The 24,891-nt window shown below is 35.4% G+C and overlaps 1 protein-coding gene across 1 annotated transcript in view; it reads left to right on the top strand.

The window, feature by feature from the left end:
- The window catches only part of LOC149528693 (GTP binding protein), a 124,796-nt gene that overhangs the window by 33,763 nt on the left and 66,142 nt on the right, over positions 1-24,891 (top strand). Inside the window, exons 4-5 of the mRNA XM_089811358.1 lie at positions 15,147-15,238; positions 17,674-17,772. Of these exons, the coding sequence (XP_089667484.1) occupies positions 15,147-15,238; positions 17,674-17,772 (191 nt within the window). The remainder of the gene's footprint in view (positions 1-15,146; positions 15,239-17,673; positions 17,773-24,891) is intronic.

Genomic DNA, 24,891 nt, shown 5'->3' with positions numbered 1-24,891 from the left:
AGACCACCACAAACATTTGAGGAAGGATGCTTACGTTATCTACGACACCAATCAAAGATCCAATTTGCAATATCATAGTTCAGTCACGTGTGAAGTATTTGATAGGATAAGCCAAGTGGCTGCTAGTGTAACCGGAGAGTATCTTGCTCCAATCCTCCATTTGTTAGATGCCCTTTAGTAGCCTTTAAAGTGTTGGTGCAGTTTCAGTTATCAAGTTGAAGGAGTGAAGAACAACAATGGTGCGGACTGAGACTGAATGCTATGGTTGACAAAATGCAAGTCATGATGCTTGATACTTGAAAGACGAAATCGGTTATAAACATAGCAATTCAGTCTGTTACAAAGAGGATGGTGCCTCTCCACTCACCATGGAGGTATGGAAGAAGACAAAGAAGTCACGTGAACCGTTTGACTGAATACCATTAAACAGTATTGGCTTGAGGAAGAGAGGCACGTGATACTACCTTATTCTGCGATCCATTGACTGGCCTCTAATTGAGCTCAACATCTATAGGGATATGCATCTGAAATGTGAACCCATAAATAGAAAAATTGGGGAGTGTAGTGCAATATGTATGAGCAAAGAGTCTGAATGAAACCTTAGCAAGTCACGCAAGTTGTTTGACAAAACATCTCAACCAAACTGCAGCTTGATACTTCTCCTTGCATCAGGTGAATGGGGAGAACATCGAGTCAATTGCAAGAGCAGCCTAGTGCAGAGGCATATATGTGGACCCCAACATGTTTGATGAAATGCCTAATTTGGTGCTATTTGAACACTTTAAATTCAATCACTATGGGAATATTGGTCACCATTGAGATTTCAAAAGTCTGCGAGTCATGCAATTGGTTTTGTGTGGAGTCTAAAGTTATCTGAGCTTTATCTTAGCTTCCTCCGAAATTGTACATGAATCCCGCTAAAGTCAAAGTAAGACAGGAATAGCAAAGGAAGTCTCTTAAGTTGTACCGGATAGAAAATATGACGAGCTCAGATGAAGATGACCCTTCTCAATCTATGCTTTAGCATCCTCTACGCCTGTGCAGTCTTTGCTCAATCTGCAATGACTTGATGAACATGTGAAGCAATGTTGATAAAGTAGGCACACTCACTGATAAGTTATTTGATGAATCATCATTGTAAAGCCTTGGCTGCCAGAATGGTAATAGAAGCTGCCATCGATTTGTTTGACGAAATTTCTTAAAGTTTTGGCCATCTCATGGGCATGAAAGGTGATTAGAACAAGGCGATAGCAAAGCAGTGATGAAATCACTTTCGTTAAATGCAGTTAGCCATGTGAAACCCGATTCCACCACCATGTTTCTTCTCTAAAGCACCTGCAAGAGAAGCATACAGGATATTGGAAAGCTGTACAATTGTATGACAACATTTGAGGCAGTTGAAAAGTGTCATAGTTTTCAGGGTCTGGAGACTATATGCTCAAAATGCTTTAGTGCTGCAAACATTTCTACAGTCTTGATGGATGATGGAGTACACTTTGATAAAATTTATAATATTTATTGGCATAAGAACCATGTACCAGTTGTGGGAAGGAGCTTAAGGATAGAGATTTTTGCTGGAAAGATTCTTAGTGGGGATCCACCTTATGGCATGACATGGACACTAGGGGACTTTACTAATCTCTTCCTATCAAAACCGAAGTCCCTTGTTAAAGATTTTGTTGGTTTTAAAAGTATAGCTGCATACGAATCCATTGGTAACAAGTCAGGAGGTAGATGATGGCCTTTCACAAAGATTTACAAGCAAGCGTGCCAATCATTTATCATAATTCTTCAGAAAGAGTCATGATTTCTTTGAATGCAATAGTTGTAAAATTTGTCAAAAATGGATACAGTGAAGAGGCTTTAAAATCCTGCTAAGTATAATTCAAGGGGCCAATAATAGAACTTTATCAACATTAGTGCTTGAACTTTAAAATGCATATAGAAGGCCATCAAAATATAATTAAAGTTGCATGCTCTTGGGAAAATGGCTCAAGGATCGAGAAAGAGGCATAGAGATTTCATCAACAACATCAAAGTCTTGTTCTCACTTTGATAATATGAACCTCAAATCATTCCTTTGTAAAGTGACGTAGGTCATTCCTTGTGATTGAAGAGGTCAACTTTAGTTTTAACCTTGTTTTAGTCAATGTCTTAACTTTTCTTAGTTGTGGTTAGGCATCAAGAGTTAGAGTTGTTAAAGTTAGCGTTGGTTATGAACCTTTTTCAGAATAGTCCAAACTCTTAACTTTTCGAGTTGTTACGAACTCGTAAAGGTGGTTACGCTAGAATAGACTATAAATTCATGAACAAGGCATGTAATAGGGGACTTTTTCGACTTTAGAATAAGGGAACATGTAACATCTCAATTTCCTAGGTCTAAATTAACATCTAACATATTTTAAATTAACATCTAACATACTCAAAGAATACAGTTATTACTTTGTTTCATAGGAAGACAGTTATATCATTCATGTTCATGTGAATAAGATTTACTGTTAAAATCAGTTAGACAAAATTTCTTAACTAAAAACTTGAAATACCATCAAATGAAATTATTATAGAAATTGAAAACCACATACCTCAGAAAATTGAGATCGAAATCAAACTAGGGATGCTTTTGCAACCACCCACTGTATCAATTAGGGCATCGTTTACCATCGGTTCATTTTGGGCTTCTGATACCGCTATATCACTTAAGGCTTCTGCTACCACGGATTCAATTAGGGCTTTCGCTACCACTAATTCAAATAGGGCTTTTGATACCACGAATTTAATTAGGGCATTTGATACCACAGATTCCATTAGGGCTTTTGATACTGTTGTATCATTTAGGGTTCTAGCTATCACTCAATCAATTAGGGCTTCTAATTCCTTTCCATCTAATTACTTGACTGCTACAGGAATTCAAGATTAGAAATATGCTTATATCCAATATTCATATAAATGAAAAACAACCCATAAATCTATCTATTGCATCGAGGTGTAACGATGAAATAAACTCAATTAATCTTACCTTCTTACATATTAAAAAGTGATAATACCTGTTTCCGACAAACAATTGAATGCATAGCTTATCTCTGTCTGATGCACGACTGACATCTTGGGGAGAGGTGAAACATTGCCAGGGGCTTAACCACCCAACCTCAGACCACAACTTATCCTTGCAGGATTTCTAACGAGAAAGGTCCTCCCTACCCAGAACAAACGGGGGTCATCTTGCCATCCACTGGGCATCCTAGTATTTAACTCACCATACGATTTGGTAGCAGGAGATCACAATAACAGGAATATGCATGAGCTATTAATTAATTCATATTAAAAATGATAAACCTTGTTATGTCATATCTGATACTGTTTCATATTATTACAGATTCCTCTCTTTCACCTCACCACCCCTTTTCTTGGCTACACAGCCGGGTGAGTCCCAGGTGTTAGGAATTCTTAGAACAACCGGTTCTATCAAATGATACATGCATCCAGCATTTCACAATCTGTCATTACATAATTATGCTCTTTAAAGATTTCAAAATTGAATGATTAATTAATTAATTTAATCATAATTGATTTCTCTTCCGCGTTCTTGCAGATTATCTCCACCTCTTCACCATTTCATGGCTTCTCTGCCGGTGAACACCTAGGTGTTAATAGTATTCTGGATTTGTTCGGAAGATTGTGATAGCATTTGCATTGATGTTGATTCACTTAAACAATTGGGTTTGTGAACACTACTATTTGATTTCATAAATGATGCATTCTCAAGGATACTTGAAGATTGATCTCTTATGTACTTCAGGAAACCAACAACTAGAGTATATATAGTTCTCAACTATTATGCCTAACCGGCTAAGGATGGATATCCAATCAGAAAGAAAAGAGTTGGAACATATTTGATTTATTCTCTGACCTATCATTATGTACTGACTGAAAATAGATATTATACTCAGTGAAAAACAATCAAGAATTATAGTGCTTTAACTGGTGTTGGAAATCGTCCAGACAACCCTACATAGCATGACTGTAACATACCAATTTTTCATAACCATTGTAAAACAAATATGCAACTAACATCAAATCCTTTTCACATAAGGTATAAAGAGAAAAATAAATAATTCGAATGGGAACATTGTCTTATGGATATCATTATAGTTTCCACCTTTCTTATCTATGACTGTGTCAAACTTATAGATTATATTACTGCTGGAAACATGATAACAGACCCTGTGATGATCCGACTATGAGACTTCACTTGCACACATTATCCATTCAACATTACATTTATTGGACGGCAGCATCGACAATAAGACAGAACGCTGACTTAGGAAAAACAGGAAATGAAAGAAAGGTAACCAGACTGTATATGCAAGGAAGGGTGGATACATGATTATGAATAAAGAACATCAGTGATATAAAAGACAGATTCCAATTCTAAAATCTATTTAATTTTCCCTTGAATTTGGTCTGAAATAATTAGGCATCAGTGTTATGGATTCTATGCATCAATGGCACAAAAGATATATGACCGGTGTATTAATGTGGAAAGAAAATACAGAAAGGAATCAGCAGTATATAAGTTGTATTCTAAACGTTTCACCACAGACTTAGCATAAAGAAAGAACATAAGAAGTCATGGGACAGCAGTAGTCTTACGTGACCCCTCCGTTATAGTCCGGGATGCTTTGTGGTCGGGTGAATGGACTTCTCTTCCTGTTCTGAAATCCACGACAAGGAAAAATAATGAAGAAATAGTGAAAAGGCTGTGATGAGATACGATCATGAGGCTCTAAATAAAGAAAAAGAAAAGAAAGAGCTTGGCTCTATGGCTTCCATCAGTTACAAGAAGACTTTTCGGTTCCTCCATAAATTCGAATTCCAAAGCATTAAATCGATTAAAACAAAAAGAAGGGAAGATAAATAAAAGGTTGGAAAATAAAGTTGAAAGATTATACAATTCAAATCGTTAAATATTAAATCAATTTTCATGCCAAGTGTTAATTGGTTAAAAGTAAGAAATTATAGTTCAAATATTATAATTCCAAACATTATTATATTTTGAACATTATTATAATCACTTATTTTAAATTATTAAATTATAATGATGCCAAATCATTTTATATTATATGCACGTACATAAATTATTATCAAAATAATATGATGAAAGATAAATTAAAATCCTTTGAGATATTTTTTTATATTTTAATTCAATTATATTAATTAAATTATTTATTAAATAACTCATGCGGGTCTCGCAGATGTATTCTGTTCCAAGTCGCTAGGCCCTCTACCCATCTGCTCAGTGATGGTGATGCTCCTGCCTAATTCTTTTCTGACAATGCTTCCACCCTACTAACATGCTCCTTACAAGGAAATTCTCCACTGTATAAATTATTTAAATAATCATAACGGTTAACCATCTTAATTCCATGAATTCGTGATTAATGATCAACTAACATGTCATCTTCACTTGAAATCATAATGACTATCTTACCATTTTCCCAGATATAACAAATTAAACTGCCAATTGACTTCATCCGAACCTCAACGGCTATATTTCAAGTTAGGTAAAAAATTGGGATGTAATAGAACACTTACGCTCAAATTTTGATGAGAAGACAATTTTTGAGAAGTATGTACAGGTTTTGTTTTGAAATCAGAAATCTCTCATATGTTCTTTGTGCAAGAAAATAAAATGGGAAATGTGTTTGGGTTCTTTTTCAAAAATCTGGATTGTCGTGGCATAACATTGTTGATTCTTCTTGTATATGTTTTCACGGTATTGTGTGAATGTTTATGAATCATAAATCAGCATGGTAATAATGATTATCTTCAAATGTAGTTCTTGGTTATCTTTATTATCAATTTATGTTAATTTAAGAAAGCTGTGAAGTCGTGTGGTGCATTCGTTGTCAGTAGCTTTCTCTTTAATCTTCGAGTTTGAATACATTTTATTAAAAATCTCAATACCCATATTTTACGAGGGAGCTGCCCCTCTCAAATGCAGAGGAAGATTGCAATCCGATAGTGATCACTTGCGATCTGTCCAACTATTGACACACTTGTCACTGTTCACAAGGTGAACAAGGTCATTTTTAGAAGTAACTTCACAGTGACAAATTTGTTTACCAACAAAACTTAAATTCAATAATCAAATTTCACTATTATTAGGATTTTAAGTCATCAACATCAGTCTCATCATTGACATTACATGATGTGGGAACAGTTGAAGAATTACAAGCAATGCCAATGGAAAATGCACTAAAAGTGTGCTCATTTTTGGGCTCAAGTGCAACATGTTGGAAAGTAGAAGCATCTAGTTAGTTTACTTAGGTTTCATATCCCATAGCTACATTGTGTCTGGGGGTAGTGCCCTTAGTGAGGTTTGGGAGCAGTGGCCCTATCATAATAGAGGGCGGGGTTAAGGGGCAGAACCTTTACCAACAATCCCAAATGAAAAGCTTTACATATACATTTGAGAATAATGCCTCCAGAAAACCCTATAACACTTGTTGGTTGAATGAACAAATGCTTAACAATATTAGAATGAATTTCTAATGGAAAATTTTGTTTCTGAATTCGATTATGTATTGTGATCCATCGTCTGGATGAGAGATAAGAATAGAAAAGAAAGAAAGGTATGCAGACAAACTTGACATAGAAATAAAAAGGTAAGGGGAGGAAGAACAAAATGCACAACAAGGTAGAGAAGGGAAGAATGGTGTGTGGGGGTGTAAAGGCCCACTTCAAACACACCTAGGAGCTTCACAAACACGACTATGCACAAAGGAATTCGATGCAAAAGATGTCAATTTTAAAATTGATAGTTTACATAAAACCCTTGAATTTTTGCAGAGTTTTTTTCAACACAAAAAAAAAAATCTGCTAAAAGAATGTTGCCTTTGCAGATTCAGATGCGTCTTCCAGACACAAACACAAAAAAAAGCCCTTCAAAATCAGAAAAAAATCTTTTGAAAAAGAAAACACCAAATTTTTTTTTTTGATTTTTTTCATAAAAAAATCGATTAAAATTTTTCTTGGAATTTTTTTGAGCTAGGGCTTTGAATATTTATAAAAAATACTCCAATGCTTAAAAAACCCCATCTACTTGCTTTGGTATTCTCATTATAAACTGATACACACACACACACACACACACACACACACACACACACATATAGATGTAGTAGAGACAAAAGACTATTTACTAGAGACACTACATGATGTTTCTGAACAAAACAATCATTAACAGATAACAAGATAAAGATAAATTTATTAATGTCCAACAAGAGACCATGGGGGTCTAAGGGACTGCCAAGATACAACAAAGGAGATTAGCAAACAACATGAGCACCAAATGGGGGCAGAACAAAAAGCTAAGAACAACAAGAGGTAGGGGTGACAACAAACCACAACTAGCTGTCCCCCACTGCAAAGAAGAAGCCGACAATTGAAAGTTAAGGCATGGGCCAAGAGGAGGCCCTCTGCTGCCTTTGATAGGTAGAGGGGGGCGGTTGCTACATGTAACTTGTGTGGGTCCTTACGGAACAGGTGTGACTAGAGGAGGGTGGTCCAAGCGATTTCTTGGAACCCTTGCCAAGAGAGACCATTGAGAAAAAGGAGGTGATGAGCCGATTTGTGGGTTGTCTTGATAGGAAGTGAATTTGCAAGGTATGGTCTCGAAGACACGTAGACTCCTGGAGATAGAGAGCCAGGCACCTCTAGTTGGTGTATCTAAAGAAAGTAGAGAGAGACTGACACTCCCTGAAAAGGCAATGGAACCTCTTGTGGATCTCATAGTAAATGGGGTAGTGAAAGATGAAATATGTCTTAGTCAATCTCACCCAAGTCGCAAAGTTGGCACAACCGGTCCTCTATGTTGATGTAGTGATCAGTTTGCATGTGTAGCTCATGTGACCCAACTTTGAAAGAGCCCAAAGAGATCTAGAGTGTGTGAGTTCAATGCTGAGAAAGGTATGAAGGGTTGACAATGATCCCATTTTGAATGTCTATAAACTACTTAAAGTAGAAAGCCATCCTTGGTAGAAGATCCCCTAGGGGGTTCACCCAAGTAGTAAAATTGTATTGTCTGTAAATATCCATCTTGACATGTCTATCCAGTTCTTGCCAGGAGGGAAGGAGGTGAGCAAGGGTGTCTAACCAGTATTGGAAGGGAGGGAGGGGGTCAATCTCAATCCCCATGGTTTGCATAAGAGTAGTAGCTTGAGCGTACCAACAGTTGACCATTTGAGCTATTTGCTGCAATCGTCTTTGAGGAGCAGTAAGCCAGGTAGGAGTATCTACGGTGACCCTTTCCAGAGTCCGTAAAGCATCAAAGACGATGGAGGGCCCAAACAAGATCAAAGATGGCCTCGAGTCTAAAGGGATGAACCTTGAACTTGGCTAGGATGATATTGATAGGAATGTGTTGGTGGCACCTGATGATGTTCATGAGGAGGAGGAGTTGGACTCTCCACAGAGGCCCAATCCAACTCCAATAAAGAGCCCCCCTAAACCACGAAACCATAGAGAACAATTAGTTTGATCAAAGTGTCCTAGAGAGCCATCTTGGATGTAGTGTCTTGAAAGTGGTGGTGAAAGCACTGCGGGGGCTCCTAACACCTAGATAAGAGTACAAAGAAGAGATGTCAATCTTGGCTCCCCGGAGGAAGAAGTGAAGGTGGGAGGTCTTCAAGCAATTGAAGACACCCGGGTCCCCAGTCTTGCTCGAGTCCCAAGAGGCCCAATCCAACTCCAATAAAGAGCCCCCTTAAACTACGAAACCATAGATAACAATTAGTTTGATCAAAGTGTCCTAGAGAGCCATCTTGGATGTAGTGTCTTGAAAGTGGTGGCGAAAGCACTGCCTCTCTAGAAGTGCAAGGGATTGTTACCCTTTATTGATCTAAGGGTACATGGCCAGTCTCATATTGAAGCAGGGGCTTCCAACACCCAGATAAGAGTACGAAGAAGAGATGCCAATCTTAGCTCCCTGGAGGAAGAAGTGAAGGTGGGAGGTCTTCAAGCAATTGAAGGCACCTGGGTCCCAAGCCTTGCCCAGGTCAACCATAAGCTGCTGCAAGTAATAGAAAGAGGTTAGACGATCTAAAAGCCGTTGTAGAGCCTTAGGGGATGAAGTGAGGAAAACAACATCATCCATGAAGAGGAATAAGGAAATCTAGTCCTAATGGAGGGGGCACCCTTTGCTACAAAGTGAAAGTTCGCTGAGGAAAGCCTCCAACTCATCAATGTAAGTGCCAAATAACATGGGAGAAGGATGACAACCTTGTTTAACCTTGATAGTGCTTTGAATGGGGTCCGAAAATCCCTGCAGAGTCCTTAATACGCCCACAACACTTTCATAAAGCTCATAATGACTGTCAGTATAATCTCAAAAATCCCAATGTCACGAAGCCTCTCAAAAAGAACGGACTTGGAAATGAAATGAAAAGCTTTGCGAAAGTTAACAAAGCAGTAGTAGACTTTCATAGAGCGGTGCCTGGCCTCCTCAATGATAGTGCAAAGGGTCAAAATATGATCTGTGGTCTGAAAATCAGCTTTGAAACTGGCATAGCCCCTTACACGAAGATGATGTCTATTGAGCTTAGTGGAGAGAATAATGTGCAAAATTGTGGCATTCAACTTCAAGAAAGTGTGCACCACCATATTAGTCCTATAATTATTGAGATAGGAAGTAGGCTTTGATTTGTGGATTGGATAGATAATATGCCCCGACCAAGAGGGAGGAAACCTAGTGCAAACAACTCTGTTGAGGAGAACTGCTAGAAAGGGGCCAAGGGTTGTGCAACCAAGCTTGAAGAGTTCCACTTGGAACCCTTCAACTTACCTGCTACTATTATTAAGATAAGCTAGAATTAAAAGTGACCATTGTACAGACATTACAATATGTTAATAACCTTCACAACACATCAAGCAAGAGCCTACAACACAATGGTAATGTGTGAGCCTCTCATGTGGGAGGTCTTGGGTTTGAGTCTATTTGAGCTTAACACATAATAATAATTAATTTCAACAAATAATAATTAATCTAGGTTTCGACCCATTACCAATTTTAAAAAAAACTTCATAGCACACACCATTTTCATAATCTTTTGTAGGTAAAATGAAAAGGTGGGATTTTTTTAAGAAGTCAAAAAAATTGACAAAACGCTCTTAGGTTCCGCCAAATCTCTTTGGGATCATGCTTTGTCCTAGATATTGATTTTCTGGGATCCCTGCAATTGTACTAAGCACTGCCATGATCTTTGGTATGTGTTTTCCAAATGACAACGACCTCTTATTTATAATGAGCAAAGGCTAAGAAGAGACATGTCCTTTCATGGGACATGTCTATTTGTTAATTTGACAATTAATATAATAATATATATAATCATAGTTATATATATTATAATTATATTAATTTCTCTCATAAATAAACTTATATCTCATATATAGTTATATATAGCCATAGTTTTATCCGACTGAAGGTACCGAACATCAACATTCCCTCTTAGCTAGGAGGATAAACACAAGATAATTATCACACCATTGGCAATCTTTAGGAGTGACACATTAAGGAAGGAAATCTTTATTTAGAAGATTTCCACTATTTTGATATATCATGAGTATTGGCCTTCAGAATATCAACATGTGATATTCATCAAAACTTAGAGTAATGGTCTACAAAATATCAATACTTGATATTCACCATGTACTCAATGAGGCAATGTTCTCTCCAGAATATCAACATATGATATTCACCAAATACTCTTTCGAGTAATGGTCTTTAGAATGAGATGCAAGATACTCACCAAGTATTGTAAGTAATGGCCTTAAGAACATAAAGTCGTATGATATTCACCACGTACGCTGTGTAATGGCCTCTAGAACATCAATTTGCATAACATTCACCATATACTCAAAAAATGTTTATAAGGTATGTGCACACGCATTTGCATAATGCTTACCATAGAAACATCGACCATGCAAAGTATAATCTATCATGATCTGCATAGACATTGTAAGATATCCATCGTACTAAGAAATAAAGTTATTGTAAGATCGTCACCTTTCAATAACTTTTGTAAATACAAGTGACATCATTTGGAAGTCGTCACTTCCTCATGATGTACACAGGGAGTAGGCCCAATAAAATCACATAGTCATGAGGTATATTCATGAAGCACAGTCCTCTTGATTGCTACAATTGAATTCGCTCTGAATCAATATGATTGAGATCACCGAAAGTTGATCGAATTATATCCTCTATTTGCTCCCTTTCTCTCAAGGTTCCCTCTAATGAAATATCAAGCTCCCTTTGAATCTGAAATCAATCTCCCTTTTCCTGCAGTAACATTCTTGGAGAAGATCAAGGCAAATAACTCTTATAGAATGTTGAGATTACTCAAGATGTTAGTAAGTTAACTCATGCCTAATTTTAACAATATAACATAAATTATTGTAATATTACTCTTTATTTTATATTTTCAATAATAAAATAAAGATAACATAATACTTAATTTTATTCATAACATAATACTAAACTTCACTTTTACCTTTTGTACTCTCATAATGAATCGAATTATCAAATATCATTTTTGAATGAATTTATATATATAAATACATATATACAAATAAATATTTATATTTGTAACTATCATATTTCACAATATTCTATACAAAGCACAATATATGTTATTGAACATATATTTTCTCAACTATAATATCTCAAATGATATAGAAATAGATATATAATAAAATGTCTAAAACCATATCTTTATACGTACCTTAATGGGTCGATGCAGGATGCCTTTACCCCCTTATAGTTGTATCCCTTGATAACTTAAATTAGACTTGTTGTATTCCCACCTTATATTTTGTTATTACTTATTATGGGTGGCCAATGTCATTTCTTTCCAATGCTATCTTCTATGTCCTTCCATCTCCATTGCCTAAGATCTCTCTCATATATTATACTAACTCACCATCTAGTGGGTGACATTACCACATAAATGTATGAATAGTGGTCCCTACCCCCACTTCGATGGTATCCACATGGGGAATCTTTTCGAAGACGTAGAGATGTTTATATATTGCTCTATACACTCCACACTTTTTTTGATGTTTATTAAATCCACATTAGTACTTTTACTTGGACTTATTTTTCATGGTCGATTGCTTTTATTTCACTTACTAATTTCACCATTGGTTATTTGCTGACTTAGATACATGACATTTGTTCTTCTTAAATAACCACGCTCATAACATTTGTTAGCATTGTATCAGTTGGTGAACTAAGTCATGTTTAGTTTCTTAATCACAAACATCATTAATCGTTGCTTCTAACTTTGGAATGTAGCTGTGTTACTGGTTGGGTGACATAATTGCTGAGTCATATTTAATAGACAATTATCAGATACTCAGAGGGACATGTCTCTCTATTGTTTTGTTCTATATTATATGTTTAACCCCAACCTAGCATTCCCACACGATATTAAGCACAGTCATCGTAACTTGACCTCATGTCCTTCTTAACAAATAGCATTATCCTTATTAGTCACTAACATGAATGTTGTGTAGACACTGGTTGTTCATATCTAATATCAGGAAATGAATTACTTTCAAAACTTTCTGCACTGAAACACAACTTCTAATGATGCAACTAGCATTGATTCTACAAAACTGCTCTTCACATTCAGTTGTCTACAGTTCTGAATTCCTACAAACATTGGAATCAAATTGCTTTGCAAGATGTGTTAAAAATCCTCTGCAAGTTGTATCAGGTATGAGCCAAATTTCAAATGCACATAAACACACAAATGGTTCTGCTATTGAAATTATTCATCCTCAATCAAGCTAGGAAACTCCTATGCATCAGACCATGTTGTAGCAAAGCTTACAATGCTCAACATAACAAACCATATTGTACCAAACATGCTTAAAATGCTCTGAAACGACAGAAGATTCAAGCACTTTGCAGAAAATGTGTAAAGAAAATAACTCCAGTTCCCATTATATATTTTTACATTACTTGCCATTATTTTAAACCAGCCTTAGAAAATTTGGAGCCACTTTTGTAGAACTCTATGTTATTTGCAGTTTGGCTCTGATACCATGTCAATTTTCTGGGATTGCTGCAAATGTACTAAGTACTGCCATGATCTTTGGTATGTGTTTTCCAAATTGCAGCGATCTCTTATTTGTAATGAGCAAAGGCTAAGAAGAGACATGTCCCTTCACGGGATGTGCCTTTTCGTTAATTTGACAATTAGTATAATAATAAATATAATCATAGACTGTGTCACGGAGTTTGCCGAATTTCAGGCATGAAATTCGAATTTGGGCGAACTTTAGATATTTCCATAAAATTGATTGAAATTCGACCTGTGTTTGTACAGAAAAGGATGGGCTTTTTCATCAACTATTTTAAAAAAAAATGAGTTAAGGGGTTTGAAATACCATTTTAAGGTTTCTTTATACTATTCAATGCGATGCAGCTCGACTTCACTTGAAAGGAGCTGAGCCGCAAGACAGGAGCAAAGATGAGGAAATACCACTGTTAATCGTCCGACATGGAAATACCATTTTTAATCATCTGAGGTGGAAAAATTCACGGAAGGTCATCGTTTGATAGAGGCAAGATAGGAGCTGAGCCAGATGTCTATCATTTTGTTAGAACATTTTGTTCCTTTCCGCCGTGTAGGATGATTACAATTTAATAATTTATTTTATGTTGAATATTAATATTATTATATAGTTTTGGGTTTGTGATATTTAGGTTTTTTTACCATCATTTTAGTATATGTAATATCATGGTTTTGGTTTTTATAATTTTTTAAGAATATTAAATTTTATAAATTTTATGTTTCATAATAAATTATAATAATAAAAATTTAATTCTAAAACTTAAATAAAATTTATATTATATAAATGTCTTAATGTTTTAATAATGATTTTAAAACTATTTAACAATCTTAAAATATTTTGCATATATATATATATGTGTGTGTGTGGCAAATTTAATGTCGAACTTTTTCCAAATTTTTACTCTCGTTGAACATTCATCTGAATTTTATGGTTGCTGAACTCAAATTCGAATTTGAACCTTGTGACTTAGATCATAGTTATATATATATATATATATCATTATTATATTAATTTCTCTCTTAAAATAAACTTATATCTCATATGTAATTATATGTCATATATAATTAATAATTATATATAGACTTATAGTCATAGTTTTATCCGACTGGAGCTATCAAACATCAACAAATCCGACCTCACTTTCCCATGCACTGCCTATATCCACAAGCAGATTGTATTGAATCACAGGTCCAGTTTGAACTGAACCTGGATCCAGCAAATCTGCAGGTGGATGCAGTTACATAGTTTATTAATTAATAAATAAATTATTATTGATTAATATAATAAACTTCAACTATATTAAAATATTCATACAATAATAATACTTTTCATAAATAATATTAAATATATTATATATTAAATTGGTTATTATTATTATTATAGATTTTGTGTGCCAGTATTTCTCTGCTGTACCTCTGATGTCCCTCAGTCTAGGTTCATAGGCCTCATGTCACCCCAATCTAGAACTCCAAAGAACTCAATTAGGATTGCACTGGTGTTTCCATATGTTTTCAGCAGAAGTGGAAAGGAGTGCAGATATTCATCAACCAAGGGATTCTTTCAAATTCTGTTGGATGAAAGAATGAAAGCAAGGCAAAATGTATCCTTTTTTTTTCTTATAAAACATAATGCAAACAGAAAAGGAAGTAGAGATTTTTCTTGCCACTTATAAGTTCAAGACGTATACTGTGTATGATCTAATTATTGGATATACTTCATTATAATGGCTTAAAAGATGCATAAGCAATTCATTTATTTATGTGTGTTTTGCAGTCAGTATGGTGGTAACACTGTGGAAGTAAGTTAAAAAAGATTATGTGTGTTCTAAATAATAAAAGAATTTGAGTTCGCTGAATAGGAATTTGACTTAGTTGAGATAAATCATAAAACACAATCCTATGAAAGTTGACCTTGGGTTGTTTTTTGTATTTTCACATGACTGGGTGGTGTTTATTTGTACAACTGTCTTTGTTTTGGTTGTTTTATGTCTTTTGGTTTCCTTGTAGGAGCATTTGACGATCCAGAAGTTATTCACGTGGAGGATATTGTGGACCCTGTAAGAGATCTAGAGGTGATAACTGAGGAACTGCGATTAAAGGTATGCCAGAAGATATCTTCTGGGGCACTCTTTTTGTTTGTAAAGTAAGTTTAATTTCATATGGCTGGTGGGATGTTACTTACTTGTACCCATTATGATTACATTTGCAACTAAGAGAAACTGAATATTTCTGTGTCTTTCATAACTTATTGGTATAGCGTCTTGAAGCTATAGGTCTTTAGTTTTACTGGTACAACTTTTAAAAAATATTTCTCTTTATCATCGGCATTATAGAAACTGGAAAGGTCTGAGTTGGACCTAAGATTCTTGGACTTGTTTTAAATTTGGACCAATTTATCTGGATTGTAAATTTTATAGGTCAGTGTTCTGGACTTTAATAGTTCTTAGTTGAAGTTGCACAGATGCTTTTTCTTCCTTTGTTTGATTTATTTTCCTAGAAAGAGGGTAGGAGAACTGTTGATTCAGGAGGAACTATTTGGTTTCCATGGATTTTGTGGCAGGGATGTCAGATCAATGATGGTTTGCAGTATCGAAATATAGATTTTAAACTTTTTTTGTGGACAGAGTGGGATAATTACATATTCAATTGGGAATTATTTTTCATCTCGAGGAGTTATTATAGAGTTCATCTATATATATTTGTTTTTCATTTTGCTTTTTGCTTATTTATTTCTCTGTTAATATTATGATAACTGGAACAAGGTTGATTACAATGATTAGGAGTTAATCACAGATTTTGGGAAAAATTATATTTTTTAATGCAATCCAAATTTTTCAATAAGATACAAGCACCGTTTAGTGTTTAAACACCAACTATACTAATTAGGAATATTTCCTTAGCTGAAATCTAAGCAAGATTAATCAAACAGCCATATCTAATATATATCGCACCCATTCCCTTGCTTATAATAACAGCTATGAAGATTAATTTTAAATTCTTCCTTTTAAGTGACAAATAGATGTGCCATTTCGAGTATAATATTTTATGGTTATCACATAGGTTGGTTAACATTTGGGTTATGTCAGTACAAATGACATATGGTCTACTATTATATATATCGAATAAATTCTACCAAAAATGATCATTATTTCCATGTTGAAGCCTTGCATTGGCAATGATCCAAAATGAATATTGTTGTCATTTATAATTTGGCAACTAGTTCATTTCCTTAAAATTGTGAAAAATATCATTTTATGTGACTAGACTGCAAGATTGGGATGTTTTCCCAGAGCTTTTCTGACTAAATTTTAAGCATTACTCTATTTTTATTATTAGCTTCTAATGTAATGGAAGTGAGATGTTCATCTTAGTTTTTTTTGATGAAGCATCTGACATTCTACTATGTATGCATAATCCTTTTGTATTGCTGTGTTTATGTATGCATAGTTGATATTTATATTTTGCTTTGATCATTGTGCAGTTAATTGATTTCTGTATGCTTGGTTTGCTAGACTTCATGGGTGCCTAGACTCTAGAATATTCGCATTTTCTGATTTTATATGTGGGATTCTGTTTGATAGGTGTATCTCCTTTTTCGGGTTGCTAGTTTTGTTAGCTCGTAGAGTTTTCAATTTGTTTAATTTTTTATAAAGGGACTCTATTTGGTAAGCATATATCTCTGAAATCTTTCTTCAAAGTTTTTGTTTGTTTCAAGTCAAATGCATTTAGATTAAGTACTTTATTTTGATACACATTAACTTTGTCTCAAATCAACGAAATACGAGAAATGCAAAACAATTAATGAAAAGATGATAAAATGGCAGATTTTCAACCCTAGATGAGTAAGATTCCATATGCAATTTTCGATATAGGGTATGAAATCTCCAAAATGAAGTTTATTAAGGTTAGAGAGAAGGTGGGTTGTCATCAGTTTGCTCTTTCTAGGAAATGAATGTTTCTTTGTAGTGTTGTGAAAAGTGAAACTTACTGTTGCTTTTTTGAAAGTCTTGTGACTTGTCCTTCCATGTTTTGATAACATCCTAGACTTAAATATCAAACATAGTCGAGATATAAATCAGATATTCAACTTTGTTCATTGTCCGCCGATTGGTAAAAGTATCAACTGATTATAACAAGTGGTGATTGGATAAACAGTCATAACTGAGCTCAATGATTCTAATTTTTAAGGTTTTTCATTATTATTTTGCTTCTTGGTCTATTTATTGGTGTACTTTGTCTTCCCACATTTTCCACTTATATGTTAGCGAAAGCTCTAAACACACTGTGCAAGGATTTGTTGCTCTGATTAATTGTTTAACTCAAATGCATTATCGATGTATGATTTGTTGAGGGAAGTTTTTCAACAAGCATGAATAGCTGGTTCTGCATTTTTAAGTTTATTGCTTTTCTGAGAGATGATTGAATCTTATTTCTGCAGGCTTATTATGAAGTACAAAGTGGTAAGCTGTTACAGGAGTAATATGCCTAAGCTTAATTTAATATCAGTATCTGTTTCTGGGTATCTTAATTGCAGGATCTGGAATTTATGGAAAGGCGCATTGAAGATCTAGAAAAGTCCATGAAGCGGAGTAATGATAAGCAGTTAAAAGTTGAAATGGAGTGCTGTCAAAAAGTAGCTGCTTTGATCTTTTAACTTCTACATATTTATTTTGTTTGTCAAGCTTAGGTTAGCCGTGCCTTTCAACTTTCTAAAAAATAAAGATTGAATGGCTCCATTTGCTGTCAACTTGCATGCATCTTTTTAAATTTTTTCTGATAATATTCTGGAGCTGATATTTCATATCGTCGTTTCTTCATCTGAAGCCTTTAGTCTAGAAAATAGTACAAATCCCATTGAATTTATTGTCATAAATAATAAGCCATGCCTGCACGATTGATGTGTGAGCATAAGTTGGTATATTAAAAGTACAATTCAAGTTTAGTTGATTAATGGATTATTTATTCTCCAGCTGAAGTCTTGGGTTAGATAAACATCAATACCTTTGAAGAATGTGTAGACTAAATAATTATCTTTCAAGGCAAAATCTAATGAGATAAGCTGGGCATTTAAGGAATTTGTCAACTAAATAATAATCTTAGTATGCATTGGAGATACTCATGAGCTGACTGAAGGCTATTGATAAGCATCTTTTGTTCCTTAAAATGGTGGCGGTCATACTCCCACCCCCAACGGTGTAATGGATGAAGGATTATAGGAAGGCTGAGGACTTTTGGGTGCCGAACGTAGATTCCGTGAGTCTCACTGACTTGCAGTTTCCATCTCTGCGATAGCGGCAAAAATTGGAGGGCTTTTGATAGTAGTGATGTGGAGGAGATTGCCAAGGGTGAGGTGCAACATAAATGCAAGAGGGATTGCCCAGTCATTGCTCGTGTGGCTCATGCCCAAACGATAAAGCTTGCCGCGGACAGATCCCAAGCCTTGTCTGGTGATGATAGTTCAAAATCTGTGGGACACCAGGGTAATCGAGAATGGGGAAGGAAACGTGGAAGACCCTGCAAGGCTAGGTGTGGCCCATCCACTCATTCTCTGTGAGCAAGGGTTTCTCGGCATTTCATAAATGGTTGTGTGAAGAGAAAACTTTGTTTTTCTGTAAATGCTTACATGCTGATTTAGAATTATACCAGCCATTTTGGTTTGAATTTAGTTCATGTCCACCGGATAGATAGTATAGGAGGGCTGATGGTTATCTAGTTTATTCTGTATTCTGGCATATGCATAGTTATAGGTGGTCTGGGGTTGATGGTTAGGATAATCATTTTAGGCGGTCAAGATAGTTATAGTCTAATACTGGTTAGACTTCATCAGCATTTTTGTATTGAATACTTATTTTTGATTAATACAAAGGGAGCTGGCCTTATCCAGCTATCTAATTACCAAAACAAAGTAAAATCTTAGTATGCAAAATCTAATGGCATAAGCTGGGTATGTAAGGAATATGTCAGTAACATAGTTGAATACTATCTGTAAACAATGACAATTAAGGATTTTTTTAATCCTGGTGATATAAAGTCTTGTTTTATATAATTGTTGTCACATGAAATTGCATTTTTTGGAACTGGTCCAACATTTCAATGACAAAATGGGATTGACCTCAAGGTGTGGGACCTTGCAGATGAGATCAAACCTGCAAATAAGGCCAACATTATCTTTAATCTAGATGCAAAGTATTGGTCCTACCCAGCACTGGATAAACATACAGAATAATCCTCATATAACAATTTGCAAGGGAAAAGGGAGAGGCAAAATTAGAAAACTAAAACGCTGGTGATGCACCTAGATTAAAGTGTCTTCCTGCCCTAAACAGAACATATAATCAACAAGATATTGCTTTAAGCACTTACACAGTTAGACTATAGTTTCTAAAGGTGTGCATGGAGGTTAGAGTTTGACAAGGAACTAAGAGGGAAATCGAAGATCCACAATTAGCTCTTTTAACCAAATTAACACAACATAGAAACATGAAAAATTAGTATATATATGTTCAGCCATAAAAGTAATGAGGTCTTGCATAGAATTTAAGAAGAGAGAAGAGGTGAAAATGGCAAATTTTGATTAATAAATAATCATCAGCTAGTTTACATTTGCAGAAGATGCAAAAGATACATCTTATGCTAGAGAAACAAGGGCAGAACTCTTTTCCTTGAATAAAATATGTTTGTCATTCCTTAGAGTGGTGTAGAGCCATGACCCTTGCAAATCTAAAATGTTTGTGCAAAAAAGCACCAGCTGAAGGTATGGAAACTCATCCTAAATATCACTGCTATACTTTTGCATTGATTATTTGAGGATGAAATGCAGAAATCCCCTCCGAATTTGTTGAAAATTGTGGTCAAGTATGTTAAGTTTGTGGATCTCTAATAGACAAAACAATTACAATAATAATAACTGCAGAGAATGTCCTTACTTGAATAGTTCCAGTGCTGAAAGTATGTTCTCCTTTATAGCTTTGCCAGTGATTACAATCTGTCCTCCTTCGACTGTATATTGAAATGAATGGAAGTAATATATATTTGATGTGAATTTATCTGCAAAATAAACTGTTAAACAATAGCTATACTCTGATTGCAGGTACTGGAAATGCCATGAATTGATATCGTTTGCTGCGATCAGAGCGGCATATTAATATGAAAGCAAGAGTACATGACTCCGAAGAGTCATGACTCTACGTGGCCCAAAGGCCACATAGAGGCATGCCTCTTTGAGGCATGTCATTTCATAACCAAACAAAATTACGTGCTTAATTACAAGCCTGACAATCATAAGTCCGATAACATATAATGAGGCACGATCAATATATATCTGCCGATAACAATATGGAGCCCAATCACAGTATATTAAATGGCTGCCAATATTCAAATTCAATATATACACTACTACACGTATATAGGTATGTGTGTGTGTGTGTGTGTGTGTGTGTGTGTGTGTATACTTATATACATGCAATTCATGTAATCAGCAGCAATTTAATTCACTTATCATTATATCAAATAATCCATGTTTTACTTCTTCTGATGCTAAAACATTAACACTCTCTCTTTAGCAAGGGAGAAGTAAAACATCATTAGATTAGAATCAGAATTATTATGTAATCAACACAATGTATATTAAAATCTCTTAACAACATAAAATATATCCTATGATCTCTACTTGCACTTAAGCAATGTCTAGAGATATCCATACTAATTAAATTTTCATGATCTCTATTTGCACTTAAGCAATGTCTAGAGATGTTCATGACACATTCATGATCTCTACTTGCACTTAAGCAATGTTTAGGGATGTTTATAACACATTCATGATCTCTACTTGCACTTAAGCAATGTTTAGAGATGTCCATGATACACATATAATCTCTACTTGTACTTAAGCAATGTCTAGAGATGCCCATAATACACTCATGATCTCTACTTGCACTTAAGCAATGTCTAGAGATGCCCATAATACACTCATGATCTCTACTTGCACTTAAGCAATGACTAGAGATGTCCATGATACACATATAATCTCTACTTGCACTTAAGCAATGTCTAGAGATGTCCATAATACACTCAGGTCTATTATTTACAAGATCGTCACCTTGTATATAATTTCCTTCTAATGAATATGTCCATGAAAGATTGTCACCTTTCATTACATATCAAATGCTACTAAGTAATCAAATAGAAGCATAAACTCAAATGAAATAAACATTTTATTTCAAATTTCATTAGTACAATTAATCATACCAAGTTTTTCTCTGAAGTATTTCAACTTCACTTTAGCAAGAGGTTTGGTAAAGATATTAGCCGTTTGCTCTTTTGTACATATATATTCTAGTTGAATAACTCCTTGATTCACCACATCTTTGATATAATGAAATGGAATTTTAATATGTTTGGAGCGATTGTGAAATACTAGATTTGATGAAAGTTTAATGCAACTTTGATTATCACAATAAATCACAGTGGGCTTCAAATGTCTTTGGAATAGATCTGATAACAACTTCTGTAGTCATACTGCTTCTCTAGCACCCAAGGAAGATGCAATGTATTCAGCTTCGCTGTCATGTCCCTTTTTTTTGAGGTAATTTGGTTTAATTAATTTAATTAATTAAGTTGTCCAAAATAATGAATATTTTATGAGGATGACTAATTAATTATTTTAATTAAATAAATAAGTGGTATTAAGTTAATTATTTATAAAGTTATCAAATAAACAAATATTAAAAGGTAACTTTATATTTAATTAATTTAATAAAGTGATTTGAATTATAGAATATTTTATAAAGTCACTTAATAAATAAAATAATGTTCTAGAAGTTTCTGGAGAAAGTGGAGAAAAAGAATAAATAGGCATCCTGGGCTTCATTCTCAATAGAACAGATTTGATGTTGTTGTGTCACTTTGTGGAGCCTAGGGTTTCTGCAAATTACTTCTTTGTCATAGGAAACGAAAACTTCTTATTGATAGCAATTTTGAGGGTGTGAAATATCACTTGAATTATTGCAGCTGGGAGGAAGATACTTCGGTCTTCTATTTGTGCTACATTAAGAAAAAAACAGATCCAAAAAAGCAGTCCGAAAAAGCAGATCCAAAAATGCAGTTTGAAAAAGCAGATCCGAAAAAGCAAAGTGGAAAGACAGCATTGGTGAAAATTATTACAGCCATCTACAATCAGGTTCCTTTGGATTTTTCATGCATTTTTCTTATCATTTAGATGCATATTAGAAGGTAAGGCTGTAGGTGAAAATCTGTAACAGATTTAAGCATTATTCTTGCGGATGTAAGCCAAGAGTCTTGGCCATTTCATACTAGCATTATAGTTGACGTTTTATGTGCAATAAAGGAGACATAAGTTGTTGGTCTGATATAGTGTAATTGAATATGTATTTATCATTCATGATCAGCTTATTAGTTTGCATGCCAATTGTTTGACAAAATGTCAGTTGGCTGTAGGTTCTCTTTTTGGCATAAGTAATGTTATAATTCTGCATACCAAGTGTTTGTATTAATGCCACTTGGCTATAAGTGCATTAATGCCATCACAGGTTGCATCCAAAGTGTTTGTTATAATTACTATTTGCTGTAACAACATATTGCAAGTAGTTTTTAGTACATATATGCATTGAATATTGTCAAAATAAGTTGCACATTCATGTTAGGTCATTGTGTAGTCAATTTTGAGTCTTTTTGCAAAAGATTCTCATTGATGCAAATTGAAGAAAGAGTCATTTTAGCAAATTGAGATACTATATCAGTCATATGACCCTTGTATGCAAAGTGTTTTCTTGAGCCTTTATCAACAGTTTGGGATTAGATTGGAGCAGGGACAATACAGTGGTATCAGAGCTATTGACCTGCCATCCTGTTGGGTAGATTGGACATTGAATCAGTTAGTTAATCATGTTTACTTCAAGTACCCAGAAGCAGTGGGACAAGGATATGAAGAAGCTTAAACAAAATTTGAAAAGGTTGGATGAAAGTCAGAAAATGATGAATTGATGGTTTCCATGTTTAAGAGGGCTACATCACAGAACAAAGAGAAAGAAGAATAAAAGGTTTCTACAAGTGAGGTATCTAGAAACCTCTACAAAGAGTTTGCAGTAGTTGGTGACCAGCATATAGCTGAATCTAGGGAGGACAAAAATCAGACCAACTTGGAGGAAGATGTTGGGCACACAATACTTTAGGAGGACTTCAAGGATGAAGCTAGAGATACTCTGCATGGTTTACACAATTTAAGAAACCAACTAAAGATGAATGAGGATGAGGTAGAGTCTGAGTGGCAGGAGTTTGTTTCAGCCAGGGCTACCTTGTCACTTGAGGGAGTTACTTTGTCAGTGACCCTTGATGATATTTGTCAGGATCTGGACTCTCAGTTAGTTGCAGAGGATGAGGGAGCTAGAGATTGTGATGATGTGATAGTTTCAGCAGCAGCTTCTTCGGAGTTAGATGAGGATGAGTCCGATGCTTGCGTTCAGAGTGTGGAGGTGTACTCAGATGTAAGTACACTGAGCGTTGGTGATCTTGAGGGGAGCTCGTTTGATTCAACTTTCTCTCATAGTGTGGACAACGTATTTGAGACGGTTAATAAGAGGCTCGTAGTGCAGAGTCACCATGTGACTGGCCAATTGAGAGTTGGCGAGAGAGATATCACTATTGCTCTTGAGCATTTTGATACCGCTCGTCAGTTGTTGGCCGTTATTGGTTAGGGTGCTTCTATGACAAATGAGTCCAGTGGTGGTTACCTTTCTTTGGCAGAGGTTCATGCCTTGCGTGAAGCTGCCTTGCGTGAAGCTGTCAGGGTTTTGAGATAGGATTATTTATAGTTGGTAGCCGACCATGATCACCTGGTTGAGTAGGGGAGTACAGCGTATGAGGCACTCTTGGATCATGAGGAGGAGGTGAGTGAGCTTACCCAAGAGCTCATAGCAATTACTGAGGCTTTGGAGGTTTGGAGCATTTACGGTCTACACTAGCCCCAGACCCAGTTCATTTGTATATTGAGATGGTTGGTGGTGAGTACGCTCTTGCACTTGTTACTGAGGAACATGTTGTTGGGGCTGACACACATGTTCAGGATTTGGGAGTATTTGGTCCTGATGAGTTTGGGATACCAGTTGAGTCGAGTCTCCAGATTGATTCTTCTCACACAGATGACAGTTTCATACAGTTGGTTGTGCCACCTTTACAGAGGGATCAGCTGTGGTGTGCGAGGGAGTATGTTGATGCTTCCTCGTATAATTTTTACTGCACTAAACCGTTCATGGAGTATTTGCTGGATAGTGCAAGTGTTTGTTTGGACTCGCATAAAGTATTAGGTGTTCTCATCTGAGGTACTAGTGCTATTCGCAGATTGGTTGGGGAGATTATAGTGATCCTTTCTACTATGCTACCTTATAGGGATTTTGAGGTTTGGTTTGTTGAGTGGATTGCACAAGGTCCTATCCAGCCTACAGCCACTCGGAGTCAGAGATTGGAGCAATCTATTGATTCCCAGTTTAGTGATGGTGAGCCAGTAGTGGAGTTTGGGGGTTCCTACAGACATTATACGGTGGGGTACGCTCATCATTTTTTTTTTGACGTAGAGATAGAAGACTTGATTTCATGCAGGTGTAGATTGGCTCCAGTTTCTTACCATCCATTATGGGATGGATTGGTACCATCTTTTGCTGATGGAATTGGTAGTTGCAAGTTACACAGCTTGCAGTATCAACACACCCAGGACAGTTTATCAGAGATTGGATTTGGT

Source organism: Cupressus sempervirens, chromosome 11 (assembly GCF_028749045.1).
Source record: "Cupressus sempervirens isolate cs-2001-9-10 chromosome 11, ASM2874904v1, whole genome shotgun sequence".
Taxonomy (NCBI): domain Eukaryota; kingdom Viridiplantae; phylum Streptophyta; class Pinopsida; order Cupressales; family Cupressaceae; genus Cupressus; species Cupressus sempervirens.
Note: the sequence above shows the minus strand (reverse complement) of the source record. Positions and strands in the feature narration are given on the sequence as shown.